At 36.2% G+C, this 16,639-nt stretch overlaps 1 protein-coding gene across 6 annotated transcripts in view; it reads right to left on the bottom strand.

Moving 5' to 3' along the window:
• Nucleotides 1–16,639, bottom strand: part of PLEKHA1 (pleckstrin homology domain containing A1) — a 79,027-nt gene that overhangs the window by 50,769 nt on the left and 11,619 nt on the right. For 4 of the 6 annotated variants that reach the window (XM_053585147.1, XM_053585150.1, XM_053585148.1 and 1 more), the window contains exon 2: nt 2,771–2,931. In XM_053585147.1, the coding sequence (XP_053441122.1) occupies nt 2,771–2,911 (141 nt within the window). In that variant the 5' untranslated portion in view covers nt 2,912–2,931. Of the gene's footprint in view, nt 1–2,770; nt 2,932–16,639 lie in introns of those variants that run through there. The other 2 variants (XM_053585151.1, XM_053585152.1) reach the window with 2 other exon arrangements.

Below are 16,639 nucleotides of genomic sequence, written 5' to 3'. Positions count from 1 at the left end.
CTTTGATTTCTCTGCCCACGTTGTTTTTTTTTTTACAACTAGACTACAATATTTCCATTTTTTAGGCAGAGTCCCCCTTGTAGTTGTGTCCTGCACCCAAAAGGTGTGCCACATACCCCTACATTGTGCCCAGTAAGTGGAAGCACACCAATCCCTTCCCCTCATTCCCTCTCACTCCCTCCTCCCCAAAACTTGAATTGAGGTTTTCTTCTCTGTGGGTGTGTATTAAATCATCTACTGACTTTATATTAGTATTGAGTACACTGGATATCTGCTTTTCCATTCTTGTGATACTTTACTAAGAAGAATGTGTTTTGACTCCATCCAGGTTAATACAAAAGATGTAAAGTCTCCATCTTTTTATGGCTGAATAGTATTCCATGGTATACAGGTATTACAGTTTGTTAATCCATTCCTGGGTTGTTGGGCATTTAGGTTGTTTCCACATCTTGGTGATTGTGAACTGAGCTGCAACAAGCAATCTAGTGTCCTTATTATAGAACAATTTTTTTCCTTCTGGGCAGATGCCTAGTAATGGGATTGTAGGGTCAAATGAGAGGTCTCATATGAGTTCTTTGAGGATTCTCCATTCTTCTTTCCGAAGAGGTGGTATTAGTTTGCAGTCCTACCAATAGTGTAAAAGTGCTCCCCTCTCTCCACATCTGCGTCAGCATCTGCAACTTTGGGACTTTGACATGTGGGCCATTCTGGGGGTAGGTGATAGTTCAGGGTGGTTTTGATTTGCAGTTCACTGAGAATTAGGGATAATGAGCATTTTTGTTTGTTAGCCATTCATCTCTCTTCCTCAGGAAAGGTTCTGTTCATGTCTTTTGCCCAGTGATAGATAGGATTGTTTGCTCTTTTTTTGTTGATTCCCCACACTTCTCCACTCTTGGCCAAAAATCACAAGTAACCTAGGTCAATTTCAAATGTTACCACTTTCATGAAGACTTTAACACCCTCTACTTGCTATAAATACAATTCTAAGGTCAATTCTTAATTCTAAGGTAGTATTTCATTCAGGGTAATAAATACATCCTATTTTGAACTTATCCTCTTCTTTCAGCTCTGTTAATTTGGAAGGACTAGTAAAAGAAGGAATTATAAGAAGAATCTATTATGCATGAAAATAGAAAAACAAGAAGTTTTAAGTAAAATTTAGCAAAACCATTTCTAAATCAATCAGACTTTTTGAAGAGAAAGAGACAAATCAGGGAGAACAGTTCAGCACAGGTAGAACTGTGCAATGGCCTACATTGGTGAGGAAAATCAGGAATGGGAATCCAGTAAACAGTAATTGGGGGAGTCAAGGAGGATGACATTTCTACTTTGGGAAATGAAGTTTTCAAGGGAATTGTGCCCTAGATAAAGAGAAACGGGAGAAATATGACTTATGTTAAAAAAGAAAAAGGTAAACATGAACCTCTGCTTGTCTGTTCCTTCTCCCACAGACTCTCATCAAGTAAAGAAAGGTAATAATCATATAGTTGCATAGCCAGATGGCTACCACCCAAGAAAGCTGGTTACACCCAGAGATATGAGAGAAAAATAGGACGTCAATAAGCTCTATAAGGATAGTGATAGAAAACAGACAGTTCCTATCAAAAAAAAGTATTATATAAAGTCAGCACTCAAATAATATAAACTGAATTAACATACAAAAATTATCCTCCAGAATTTGAAAGGCTACTTGTGCAAAAAAGGACTAAAATTTACTTTAAGAGAATCAGAGGGCAAAAATAGAGTTAATGTGTAGAAGATATAAGGAATTACATTTGGGGTTGCAGAAAAAAATTCTAATTGAAGCTGTCTCCAATATAATGCTTCTTAGTAACTAGTAGTTCAAACAGCTAAAATAAAGACCATGGATGGATGAGTTTCTTACATTAAGAGGTTGAATTAATACAAAATTCCATTATAACTCAAATTCTACATAAAGAAATGTACACATATTAGTATATATGTTTCTTATCTAATCTAAAAATCAATAGTCAGTAGTAAAGAACACCAGAGTAGTTACCAGGAGATCTGGTCTCTGGTCTATGAAACAGAAGAAAAGTCTTTGCTCTTCCCCAGACTTTCCATGTCTTACTCCAACGAAGTCTACTGAGAAAATCAGCTTAGAAGTTCCCTAGGAATTCATCCCTTGCTTTGGACATACTTCCTTGCAACATATATGTCCATTTTAAAATTTTAACCAGTTTTTACTTGAAGACCAAGAGTTCTGGGGATTCAGAAAGTTTAAAACTACTTTACAGATGATCTTTAATCTTACGCCTCTTATAGATCTTAAAACGGAGACTCCAGTTTTTAATTTGTGACATTTACCCCAAAGATTTGCAAGGCAACAATAAAAATGCATTTGATTTTCACAGGTGGCATTAAAATGACTGGCAATCAAGACTGACACAACAAGATGAACGTGCACAAGAGTTTAAAGTAGGTATTTGTTAAAAGATAGCAGTCTCTATCCTGGACACAGCATCTTAAATTTAAATGAAGTAAGAATTGTCTACCAGAGAGAGCATTTTTCTTTCAAGAAGAGAGAAACATATACAAAAGCATAAATTTTCTTTTAATCAAATGAATTTAGTTTTACCTTCTGAAATTCTAACAAAACAATAGGTGCAGAGCAGGAGAGTAGAGCCAGTGGAAATAAATCTAAACATACAGTATTGAAGAAGACAAATTCTAAAACCTGTCAGTATATTAAGCACTGAAATAAAACATTTCTATGCTTTTAAAAGGTAACCTCTTAGAGTTTACAAACCTGTGGATTATCCATGTACCATACAAAACTGTCTTCTGTGGTATCCAGTATGAAGTACCTTCGAAGAAATTTCCCACTGTTTTCATTTTCTTCAATGTCTAGAAAACCACAAATGCGATTCTGACGATCCACATAAGGCATTTCTGGGCTTGAACATTACACTGTAAAATAAAAACATTAACAGTAATCTTCCTATGGGGGAAAAACATTTCTCAGCAGACTTCAAGTATAAAATATACCATGGTATGTACATATACAATCTGTTCACCAAGGAGCCTACCCTTCTAGCATTAAGTGGGGCCAGTTAATATGAATACATACCAACACATCCAGCCATAAGCAAAAATCACTTCTGAATTAGCTATTTGTTCACCTTGATAGGAACAAAGGAGAGATACTCGCCTCACTGAATATTACTTTCGTTTTCCCTAAAATAAACCCAGATGAGCCAAAAAAATTAGCCATCCTAACTTTAATTTCCTCATTTACAAACTGAGATAATCTACCCTTTAGATTTATAATACTTTAAAATCCACAAAACTCCTTGGAGTGTGTCACACTTTATGGGGGCAAGACATGATTGCAAGAGGGACTTTACCTAACAATTGCAATCAGTGTAACCTGGCTTATTGTACCCTCAATGAATCCCCAACAATAAAAAAAAAAAAAAATCCACAAAACAACAATAGTTAATGTTTATTGAACCCTTTGTTAGGCTCTGTGCAAGGTCCTTCTTCATGCATTACCTCTTTTAACTCCAAAACAACCTTATGAAGCGTCATCATCTCCATCACACAGATAAGGAACTTAACACTGAGAGGGAAACTGACTTTCCAAAATTATAGAAATAGTGAGTAAAGAATCAAAACCTCTACCCAGATTCTTGGCCTGTACATCTCACCACCATTCCATCTCTCTAAAATCCTTTGAACCATTAAAACTAAAGTGAAATGAGATAAACTTAAGCTAACATAATGGAAAGAGAGATAAGCAGGTATGATATACTTCCTAAACGGAAGACAGAAACATCACCTATGAAGTGAACATATAACAAAAAAATTTTTTTTTGCTAAAATTTGATCAAGTCACTAGGATCCCCCCATATCCAAATACCAACTTATAGGAAATGTACAACACAGGAATGTATTAAACTGTACCACTGCAAGAATTCAATCAACAAATGCTAGCTAGACTACAGAAAACAGAAGGACAAACAACTCAGTTTCTCTAGCAAATAAATTATTATAGGGAAAAAAAGAAAACGATTAAAATAGACTTAATTAAAAGGCATATCACATTCTGCTTCTAAAACACTTAAACTTCTGTTGTATTTATTAGAGTAAAAAACCATAACCTGGGAATGAAAGAGTATTTCCAACCATCTTTTCTCTAGATATGTGATTCCTTCATGATGTAACAGTCCAAATCTGCTGTTCCTATTCTGGAACTTCTATAGGTGGTGCCATCACATCTTTTGGCAGTATGAATTTATGGAACTAGGACTTCATTTAGAGGTTCAAGATAAATTTAACTCATGGTGAAAATTCAATTACAATGCACCCTTATGTTTATCTATATCACTGTTGCGTATGCAGTCAGAGAAATGAGGAAACATATCAAAAACTTTAAAAATAAAAACATCTAAGTTTACATGTGCATGTTAGATGAAATAATATTTTTAATAAATTTACTCAAAGTTTTAAAAAATTTCTAAAGTGTAATCAAAGCTTGAAAAATCAATACATCATCCTAGTAATACTACAGATAAAAACTATCAACTTGTGTAGTACTGCCACGAGGACACAGAACAATGAAAAAGAACTGGAACAAAGCTATACGCCCATGGTCAATTTTCAACAAGGATGCTAACATTCAATGCAGACAGAATAGCCTCTTCAACAAATAGTGCTGGTACAACTGGACAGCCACATGTAAAAGAATGAAGCCTGACCTCCACCTCACACTGTATATAAAAATTAGGTCAAACTATATGAATAATCTCAATAGTAAGAGCTAAAACCATAAAACTTTTAGAAGAAAACACAGGGATAAACCTTAACCTTGGATTTAGCAATAAGTTCTTAGATATAACACCAAAAGCATGAACAAAAAATAATTTTGACTTCATCAAAATTAAAAACTTTTATCAAAGAACATCAAAAGACAACTTATAAGATCGAAGAAAATATTTTCAAATAATACATGTCATGAAGATCTAGTATTTAGAATACATAAATAACTGTTACAACAACAAAACAACAACCCAATTTTAAAATGGGCAAAAGACCCGAAGAGACATTTCTCCAAAGAAGATATACAAATGGCCAACAAGAACTTAAAAAGACGCTCAATATCATTAGTCATTTGGGAAATGCAAATCAAAACCACAAGGAGATATCATTTCACACCCACTTGGATGACTATAATTAAAAGAGAGGAAAATAATAAGTGTTGGCAAGGACATGGAGAAATTGGAACCCTCCTACATTTCTGGTAGCAATGTAAAACAGTGCAACAGCTGTGTAAAACAGTTTGGCAGGTTTGTAAAAGTTAAACACAGAACTACCATATGATCCAACAATTCCCCTCCTCTCTCATTTTATAGCACTTCCCTTTATTAGGCTTCACAAATACTAATATTTTTAACAATTTAAAAGTTTGTGGCAACCCTGAGTTGAGCAAGTCTATTGGTGCTATTTTTTTCTAACACCACCTGCTTACTTTGTGTCTCTGGGTCACATTTTGATAACTCTCACAATATTTCAAAGTTTTCCATTATTAATACATCTGTTATGGTTATCTGTGATCTTCAATGTTACTACTGGAAGTGTTTTGGAACACCATGAACCATGCTGACATAAGATAGTGAAAATCAATAACTGTATGTGTTCTCACCACTGTACTGACTACTGTTCCCCTCAACTCTCTCTTCAGGCTTTCCTATTGCCTGAGACATAATATTGAAATTAGAATTAGTAACCTTATGATCACCTCTAAGTGTTCAAGTGAAAGGAAGAGTCACATGTCTCTTACTTCAAATAAAAAGCTAGACATGGGGTGGCACCTGTGACTCAAAGGGGTAGGGCACAGGTCCCATATGCCGGAGGTGGCGGGTTCAAACCCAACCCCGGCCAAATAAATAAATTAAAAAAATATATACATATATATATATATATATAAAGCTAGACATGATTAAGCTTAGTAAGAAGGGCATGTCAAAAGCCAAGATAGGCCAAAAGCTAGGTCTCTTGCACCAGCTAACCAAGTTGTAAATGTCAAGGAAAAGTTCTTGAAGGAAATTAAAAGAGCTGCTACCGTGAACGAACACACAAATGATAAGAAATAGAAACCGCTTTAATGTTGATGTGGAGAAAGTTTTAGTGGATAGAAAAAGATCAAACCAGACACAACATTCCCTTAAACCAAACCCTAATCCAGAGCAAAACCCTAACTCTCTTCAATTCTTTGAAGGTCGAGAGAAATAAAGAAGCTGTAGTAACTGAAAACTAGCAAGAGTTTGGTTCAGGAGGCTTAAGGAAAGAAGCTACCTCCATAACACAAAGTGCAAGGTTATCCAGATGATCTAGCTAAGATCATTGAAGGTAACTATCCTAAAGAAGAGATTTTCAGTGTAGCTGAAATAGTCTTCTACTGCAAGAATATGCTATGTAGGAGCTAAAGAGGGAAGTCGATGCCTGGCTTCAAGGCTCCAAAGGACAGGCTGGCTCTCTTGTTGGGGCTAACACAGCTGGTGACTTGAAGTTGAGCCAATGTTTATTTACTATTCTGAAAATCCTAAGGCCCATAAAAATGACACTAAATCTACTCTGCCTGTGCTCTCTAAATGGAATAATAAAGCCTGTAATGACAGCATAACTGCTTACAGCACAATTTGCTAAATATTTTAAGCCCGCTGTTATGATCACCTGCTCAGAAAAAAAAAAAAATTCCTTCCAAAATAATACTGCTCATTGACAATGTACCTGGTTACCCAACAGCTCTGATGGTGATATAAAAGGATATTAATGTTGTTTTCCTGCCTGCTAAGACAACATCCATTCTGTAGCCCTGGGTCAAAGAGTAATTTTGATTTTCAAGTCTTATTATTTCAGAAATACACTGTTCATAAGGCTATGGCTGCCATAGACAGTGATTCCTCTGATGGATTTAGGCAAAGTAAACTGAAAACCTTCTGGAAAGAATTTACCATTCTATATGTCATTAACAATAGTTGTGATTCATGGGAAGAGGTCAAAAAATCAACATTAACTGGAGCTTGGAAGAAGCTGATTCCAACACTCATAGATGACTTTTAAGGGATTTAAGACTTCTTCACTGATTGAAGTAACTGCAGATGTGGTAGAAACAGCAAAAGAAGTAAAATTAGAAGTATTGCGCAAAGAGGTAAGGGCACTGAATTGCTGAAATCTCATGATAAAACTTAAACAATGAAAAGCTGCTTCTTATGCATAAACAGTGCTTTCTTAGCTTCTTAGAACAGAACCTATTCTAAGTGAAGGTGCTGCAAACATGGCTGCAATGACAAAAGGAACTTAGACTATTACACAAACTGATAGAGTAGCAGCAGGGTGTGAGAGGGTTAACTACACTGTTCAAAGAAGTTCTACGGTGGGTACAATGCTATCAAAAAGCACCTCATGCTACAGAGTAAAGTTTCCTACTGAAGAGTCAGTCAATGCAGCCAACTTCATTCTTGTTTTACTGTAAGAAATTACCCAAACTTCAGCAACTACAACCCTGATTAGTCAGCACATCAACAGGAAGGCAAGATCCTCCACTAGCAAAAGATTATAATTGGATGAAGGCTCTTATGATTTTTAGTATTTTTTTTAGCAATAAAGTACTTTTTAGACATGTTACAAGTACATTTAATAGACAACAGTATATTGTAAACATAAATTTTACATGCACTAGGAGACCAAAAAAAATTGTATGACTCGGGTGGCACCTGTGGCTCAGTCGGTAAGGCACCAGCCCCATATACCGAGGGTGGCAGGTTCAAACCCGGCCCCGGCCAAATTGCAACCAAAAAATAGTCAGGCATTGTGGCGGGCGCCTGTAGTCCCAGCTACTCGGGAGGCTGAGGCAAGAGAATCGCTTAAGCCCAGGAGTTGGAGGTTGCTGTGAGCTGTGTGAGGCCACGGCACTCTACTGAGGGCCATAAAGTGAGACTCTGTCTCTACAAAAAAAAAAAAAATTGTATGACTCATTTCATTGCAAAATTTGCTTTATTGCAGTAGTTTGGAACTGACCCTATAATGCTTCCAAGGTATGCCTATGGATTTAAAAACAGGCACTTAAGCAAACCCTTATATGTGAATGTTCATAGCAGCACTATTCACAAATAGCCAAAAAGTGAAAACAAGCCAAACATCCATCAATAGGCAAATGGACAGATCAAATGTGGTATATAAATACAATGGAATATTTTTCAGACATAAAAAGGAATTAAGTACAATACATGCTACAATCTGGATGAACCTTGAAAACATTATGGTACGTGAAAGAAGCCAGCAACAAAAAAGCACATATTTTATGAATCTATTATTTTTTTTTTTTGTTTGAGACAGAGTCTCACTTTGTTGCTGTTGGTAGAGTGCCATGCCTCACAGCAACCTCAAACTCTTAGGCTCAAGTGATCCTATTGCAAGGAGCTGGGACTACAGGCGCCTACCACAATGCCCAGCTATTTTTAGAGAAAAAGTCTCACACGTTGCTCAGGTTGGTCTCAAACTCCTGAGCTCAGGCGATTCACCACCTGGGCCTCACAGAGTGCCACCTAGGATTGCAGGGGTGAATCACCACATCTGGCTGAATCTATTTATATAAAAGATCCAGATCAGATAAACAGAGAGACAGAAAGCAGAGTGGTGGTTATCAGAGGCTGGGGGTGGGGGAAATGGGGAAGGGCTGCTTACTAGGTAATGAAACTATCTTGACACTAGATACAGGTGATGGTTGCACAATACTGTAAATACATTAAAAACCACTGACTTGTACACAATAAAATGACTACTTATGTCAATTTTTCACTTTGCTTGAATGAAATTAAAAGATGTTTTAATGTTACTAGCCAATTTCTACAATGATTGCCCCAATGCATTTATTTTACTTCTTAGTTTTAAAAGCAGATTAGTTAAATTACCTAACTGAAAAACTCAATTCTTTGGACTGCTTTGTCTAGAAGTTGGCTACCATATAGGAAATTTGACTACTTGAGACTGTTCTGTTGTTTGGAAAGCCAACTTGACCCACCAAGAATCTATGTGGAGGGAGGTGGCCACGCCATGCCCAGCTGCCCCAGCCATCACAGCAGAGTGAATACAGAGGCTTTGTCTATCTTGACCATCCAGCTCAGCCAACCCCAAATGATCCTAGCCCTAGCTGCCATCTGACTACAACTGCACCACATGAGCCCAGTTAACCCATAGAATAGGGAGAGATAATAAATTGTTCTTTTATGCCACCGAAAAATCCTCAGGCATATACCGTATAAATACTATATCTAAACCATTTAAGGAATTATATGAACAAATATATTCTAAATTTTTGCTGGTTTTTGATGCTGTAGAATTATCACCTGGATAGCTATTTAAAAATTCAAACAATACACTTTTAAATAAAACATAAGTAAAAGACGAAATCAAGAGAAAAATTAGGAAAAATTGAAAACTAAATACAAAAATGAGGCTCGGCTCCCCATCGTTCAGGGGTTAGGGCGCCAGCCACATGCGCTGGGGCTGATGGGTTCAAACCCAGCCCAGGCCTGCTAAACAACAGTGACAACAACAACAACAACAAAATAGGCAGCCTTTGTGGTAGGTTCCTGTAGTCCAGCTACTTGGGAGACTGAGGCAAGAGAATACCTTAAGACCAAGAGACTGAGGTTGCTGTGAGCTGTGATGCCACAGCACTCTACCAAGGGCAACAAGTGAGACTGTCTCAAAAAAAAAAAAAACTCAAAATGAAAAAAGTCAAAATTTGCGAGGTATAGCAAAAGGTTTTCAGAGGAAAATTTATCATTTTAAAATGCTTTTATTAGAAAAGAAGGTTTAAAATCAGTGGCCTTAAAGCTCTACCTTAAAAAGCTAGAAAAAGGAAAGAGGGAAGGAGGGAGGGGGGTGGGACCTTGGTGTGTGTCACACTTTATGGGGGCAAGACATGATTGCAAGAGGGACTTTACCTAACAATTGCAATCAGTGTAACCTGGCTTATTGTACCCTCAATGAATCCCCAACAATAAAAAAAAAAAAAAAGCTAGAAAAAGAAAAGTAATTTCAAGTAAAAAGGAAATAATATTAGAAATTAATGAAATAGAAAATAAGCAATGAAGAAAATTAATCAAAAGCAGATTCTTTGAAAAGATAAACAAAATAGAAACCAACAACTTACAGGCATCTAATCTCCAATAAACCAAACAAGAGCATCCACTGGGGGAAAGATTCCCTATTCAATAAATGGTACTGGGAGAATTGGATATATCCACATGTAAAAGACTGAAACTGGACCCACACCTTTCTCCACTCACAAAAATTGATTCAAGATGGATAAAGGACTTAAATTTAAGGCATGAAACAACAAAAATCCTCAAAGAAAGAATAGGAAAAACACTGGAAGATATCAGCCTGGGAAAAGACTTTATGAGGAAGACTGCCATGGCAATAGCAATAATACCAATAATAAACAAATGGGATTTAATTAAACTGAAAAGCTTCTGTACAGCCAAGGAGACAACCAAAGCAAACAGACAACCTACACAATGGGAAAGGATATTTGCAAATTTTGAATCACACAAACACTTAATAACCAGGGTCTATACAGAACTTCAATTAATCCACAAGAAAAAAACCAACAATCCCATACATCAATGGGGAAAAGAGATGAATAGAATCTTCTCTAAAGACAACAGACGAATGGCTAGCAAACATGAAAAAATGCTCATCATTCCTAATTATTAGAGAAATGCAAATTAAAACCTGAGCTATCACCTAATCCCAGTGAGAATGGCCTGTATCACAAAATCTCAAAACTGCAGATGCTGGCACAGATGTGGAAAGAAAGGAACACTTTTACACTGCTGGTGGGACTGTAAACTAATACAACCTTTTTCAAAGGAAGCATGGAGAAACCTCAAAGAACTCAACCTAGACCTCCCATTTGATCATGCAATCCCATTACTGGGCATCTATCCAGAAGGAAAAAAAAGCCTTTTATTATAAAGACACTTGTACGAGGCTGTTTATCACAGCCCAATTTATAATTGCCAAAATCTGAAAACAACCTAAATGTCCTTCAACCCAGGAATGGATCGGTAAGCTGTGGTATATGTATACCATGGAATATTATTCAGCCACAAAAAGAAATGGAGATTTTGCAGCATTTGTTCTAACCTGGATGGAGGTGGAACACATTATTCTTAGTGAAGCATCACAGGAATGGAGAAGCATGAATCCTATATATTCAATTTTGATATGAAGACAATTAATGACAATTAATGACATGGTGGGGCATGGGGGAAGGGGAGAGCTGACAGAGAAGGAGGGAAGGGGTAAGGGAAAGGAAAAGAAGAAAAAGAAAAATAAATAAATTAAAAAAAAAAACAAGAAAAGAAAATAGTGACTAATTCTCCCATAAATTGGATTTAATTTTGACCAAAGTACATTATTTAAACATTAATTTTTAATTCAACTTGTTAATATGTTGTTTAGGATAGTGCATCCTTATTTATAAGTGATATATGTTTGTAATTTCCCCTTTATAATAATATATTTTCTCCAATTTTAGTATCAGGTGTACCCAGATGAAGTAGAATGATTTTGAAGTATTTCTTCTTTTTCTATTGTCTATAAGATTTGGCATGATCTGTTTTTCAAAATTATCTTTTACTTTTATTTATAAATATTAGTTGTCTATTTTTTTTTTTTTTTTTTTGCAATTTTTGGCAGGGGCTGGGTTTGAACCCACCACCTCCAGCATATGGGGCTGGTGCCCTACCCCTTTGAGCCACAGGCACCACCCTAGTTGTCTATTTTTTGATACTTAAAAAAAAAAAATAAGAAGTTAACTGATGACTCCATACTGAATCTCAGAGTCAAAGCATTCTTTAATAGACATACTCTTATTTGACAATGTGAATGTTACTTTCTTGACATTATTATTATTATTGCTTAATATTTCGATGTAGCAATTGTCTGATTCCTTTTCTGAATGTATTTATGTCCGTTTGTTCCTTACGAGGTTAAATAGTTCTTATCTTAAACATTATTATTGTTATTAAATTTTAAGTCTTTTTTCATTTTGTGAAGGCAAAAAAAATGGAAACCTAATAAACACATGTAAGAAAAAAATAAGCAAACCACGTAAGCACACACTGTATGATTTTAATAAAAAAAAAAAAAGATAAAATAGTAAGTTTACAGCTATGTGAACCAACTAAAAGAGAGAAAACAAATCACCAATATTAGGAAGTACAACGAGGTTATCACTACATCCTACAGATATTACGTGGGTAGTAAGAGTATCATGAACAACCTTATGCAACCAAATTTGCCAATTAGAGGAACTGAAAAATACAACTTTGAAAAAACTGACAAGATGAAAAAGAAAATCTAAATTGCCTTATATATACTAAAGAAATTGAATTCATTACTAACACCTTCCTCAAAAGAAAAGTCCAAGCTCAGAATGGTTCACGTGTGAATTTTATCACTTAAGAAATAATAATCTTTAACAACTTCTTGCAGTAAACAGGAGGAAAGAACAGCTCCTAACTTATTTTATGATACAAATCAAATACCAAAATCTAACAAAGATATTATGAAAATGAAAATGACAGACCAATATCCCTCAAGAACATAAAAAAGTTTCTAACAATATTAGTAAATTAAATCCAACTACAGGTAAAAAGGATAGTATATCGTGATTAACTAAGATTTATACCAGGAACTCAAGGTGTGTTTAACATTTGAAAATTACTATAATTTTAAACATTAAGAGAAGACGAAAACCCATATGATTTTCCAACGTGTCAGAAGCATTTATATTAATAAAATGTAATACCCATTCGTGATAAAAACTGTCAGCAAACAAGGACTAGAAAAGAATTTAATGCTATAAAGGATACCTATAAAAAACACACAGTTTCATCATACTTGGTTAAAAAAATCAAATTGCTTCCCCCTAAGTTCAGGAAAAAGGAAGATGACTGATCACTTCTATTTAACATTGCACTGGCCGTTGCAATAGGCTGAGAAAAAAACTGGGATAAAGATCAGAAAGGAAGAAGTAAAACTCCCTGTATTTGCAGGTAAAATGATTATTTATATAGAAAATCCTAAAGATCTACAAAATGATCAAAAGTAATAAGTAAAATTAGGAAGAATATGTGAATTCAGAAAGGTCAAAAAAGCTTACTTATTTTTATATACTAGCTACAAATAATGGAAAGTGGACTTTTAAAAATTATATTTAGAATAGTATCACAAAACATAAAATATATTGCAGTAAATATAATGAGATACACAGGACCTCCATATTGACAACCCATTGCAAACAGAAATTAAAAAACCAAAATAAATGAAGAGTTATATGATGTTCATGGATTGAAACACTTCAAATTAAATAAAAATTAAGATAAATTAGAATTTAAAAAATTAAAATGTTGATTCTTCCTAAATTGACAACTTAATCCATTCAAAATTCTAGCAGGACATTTTGTAAAATATTTACAAGTCCTCTGTAATATATATTGAAATGCAAATAACCTAGAAAAGGCAAATCTGTTTTCCCAAAGAATAAAGTAGGAAGATTAACTCCATTTGGCTTCAAGACTTACAATAAAGCTATTCTAATAAAGACATTGTAGGATTAGTGAAAAGGTAGACATAAACCAATAAAACAGAATAGCATCCAGAAATAGACTCATACATACACTGTCAGCTGTTTTTTACCAAAGTTGCTAAGGCAATTCCATAGAGAAAATACAGTCTTTTCAGCAAATGGTGCTGGACTAATTGACTACCTATATGGAAAAAAATGGCTCAGTCTAAATGAATCACAGACCTTACATAAAAGCTAAAACAATAAAGCTCCTAGAAGAAAATATAGGATTAAAGTCTTCATGACATTGAGGACAAAGATTTCTAAGACAAGACACAAAAAGCCTGAACTATATAAAACTGTACTTGATACACTGAACTTAATTAAAATTAAAAACATCTGCTCTTCAAAAGACACCAAAAAGAATTGAAGATAAGCCACAAAATGAAGAGAAAATACTCATTATACATGTATCTTTAAAACAACTGGTATCCAAGAACAGGCAGGTAATTACTATAATTCAATAATAAGACCAGATGTGGTGGCTCACACCTATAATCCTAGCACTCTGGGAGGCCCAGATTTCAAGACCAGCCTGAATAAAAATAGAAAAATTAGCTGGGTGTAGCGGCACACATGTAGTTCTAGCTACTCAGGAGGCTGAGGCAAGATCACTTGAGCCCAGAAGTCTGAGGTTGCAGTGAGCTATGATGATGCCACTTACTCTAGTCTGAGTGACAAAGCCAGACCCTGTCTCAAAAAAAAAAAAAAAGACAACCAAAGGTAAATGTGCAAAAAACTTGGCACAGACAAGTTGACAAAGAAGATGAAGATAAACAAATGGTAAATAAGCACACAAAAAGACTCTCATCATTAGGAAAGTACTGCAAATAAAAACCATTAAGATACTACCACGTATTTACAAAACAAAAACAAAAAGACCTGACAATACCAAATGCTATCAGAAGACATGCAACCAGTGAAATCTCAGACATTTCGGGTGGGAATGTGAAATGATACAGCAACTTGAAAAAACAGTTTGGCAGTTTCTTACAGTTAAACATACCCTTACAGTACAACCCAGCACTTCCACACCTAGGTATTTATCCAAGTGAATTGAAGGCTTATGTTAACACAAAATCCTGGATGCAAATGTTTATGCAGTTTCATTCATAATTATGTAAAATTAGGCAAAACGCAGAAATAACCAAAGTGTCCTTCAACTAGTGAATGAATAAACAAACTGTAGTACGTCCAATACAATACTACTTGGCGATACAAAGAGCAAACTACTGATACACACATAACACTGATGATCTTTTTTTTTTTTTTTGTAGAGACAGACTCTCACTTTATGGCCCTGAGTAGAGAGCCATGGCATCACACAGCTCACAGCAACCTCCAACTCCTGGGCTTAAGCGATTCTCTTGCCTCAGCCTCCTGAGTAGCTGGGACTACAGGCGCCCGCCACAATGCCCAGCTATCTTAAATGTACTCTTTGCTAGGTGAATGAAGCCAGACCAACAAGGCCATAGGGCAGTGGTTCTCAACCTCCCTAATGCCGCAACCCTTTAATATAGTTCCTCATGTTGTGGTGACCTCCACCCATAAAACTATTTTTGTTGCTACTTCGTAACTGTAATTTTGCTACTGTTATGAATCGTAATGTAAGTATCTGATATGCAGGATGGTCTTAGGCGACTCGACCCACCAGTTGAGAACCACGGCCATAGGGACAGAGAACAGACGGTGAAGGCAAGAGTTAACTTCAAAAAGTAACTTTTGGGTTGAAAAAATTGTTCTCTATCTCGATTGTGGTGGGACACCTGACTCGACCCACCAGTTGAGAACCACGGCCATAGGGACAGAGAACAGACGGTGAAGGCAAGAGTTAACTTCAAAAAGTAACTTTTGGGTTGAAAAAATTGTTCTCTATCTCGATTGTGGTGGGACACCTGACTATGCATTTGTCAAAACTATAAGACTACATACCACAAAGAGTGAACTGAACTACACGCAAAATAAAATTAAAAAAGAAAAAATTACAGTGACAGAAAACAGATTAGGGTTGGTAGGGCTTGGGATGAGGAAAGGATTAATTACAAATAAACATGAGAGAATGCTTTTTGTGCCTGTAATTGTACAACTTGACTGTGATGGTGTTTACACAGCCATACGCAGTTTAAAAGAAGATACCTGGGCGGCACCTGTGGCTCAGTGAGTAGGGCGCCGGCCCCATATGCCGAGGGTGGCGGGTTCAAACCCAGCCCCGGCCAAACTGCAACAAAAAAATAGCCGGGCATTGTGGCGGGCGCCTGTAGTTCCAGCTGCTCGGGAGGCTGAGGCAAGAGAATCGCGTAAGCCCAAGAGTTAGAGGTTGCTGTGAGCCGTGTGACGCCACGGCTCTCTACCGGAGGGCAGTACAGTGAGACTCTGTCTCTACAAAAAAAAAAAAAAAAAAGAAGATACCATACACACTCAACAAAAGAGCTAAAATTAAACAGATGGACAAAACCAAATGTTATCAAAGATGTGGAGCATCCAGAATTGTTGACAGGAAGGTAAAATGGTGTGACCACTTTGGGGAAAGTTCTGGCAAGAGAACCTATACTACCATATGACCCTATGACCCAACCACTACATTCCCAAGTATTTACCCAAGAGAAATGAAAACACACATGCACACAAAGACTGACAAATGTTTATAGCAGCATTATTCATAAGACCCAAACTGGAAATAAGCCAAATGTCCACCAACAGATGAACAGATAAATAGGGTGACGCCTGTAGCTCAGTGAGTAGGGCGCCAGCCCCATATATCAAAGGAGGCGGGTTCAAACCTGGCCCCAAACTGCCACGACAAAAAAAAAAAAAAAAAATAGCCAGGCGTTGTGGCAGGCGCCAGTGGTCCCAGCTACTCAGGAGGCTTGAGGCAATAGAATCACCTAAGGCCAAGATCTGGAGGTTGCTATGAGCTGTGACACCACAGCACTCTACCGAGGGCGACAAAATGAAACTGTCTCTAAAATA

The sequence above is a fragment of the Nycticebus coucang genome, chromosome 3 (genome assembly GCF_027406575.1).
Source record: "Nycticebus coucang isolate mNycCou1 chromosome 3, mNycCou1.pri, whole genome shotgun sequence".
Taxonomy (NCBI): domain Eukaryota; kingdom Metazoa; phylum Chordata; class Mammalia; order Primates; family Lorisidae; genus Nycticebus; species Nycticebus coucang.
The sequence above is the reverse complement of the archived record's forward strand: the minus strand, read 5'-3'. Positions and strand labels throughout refer to the sequence as shown.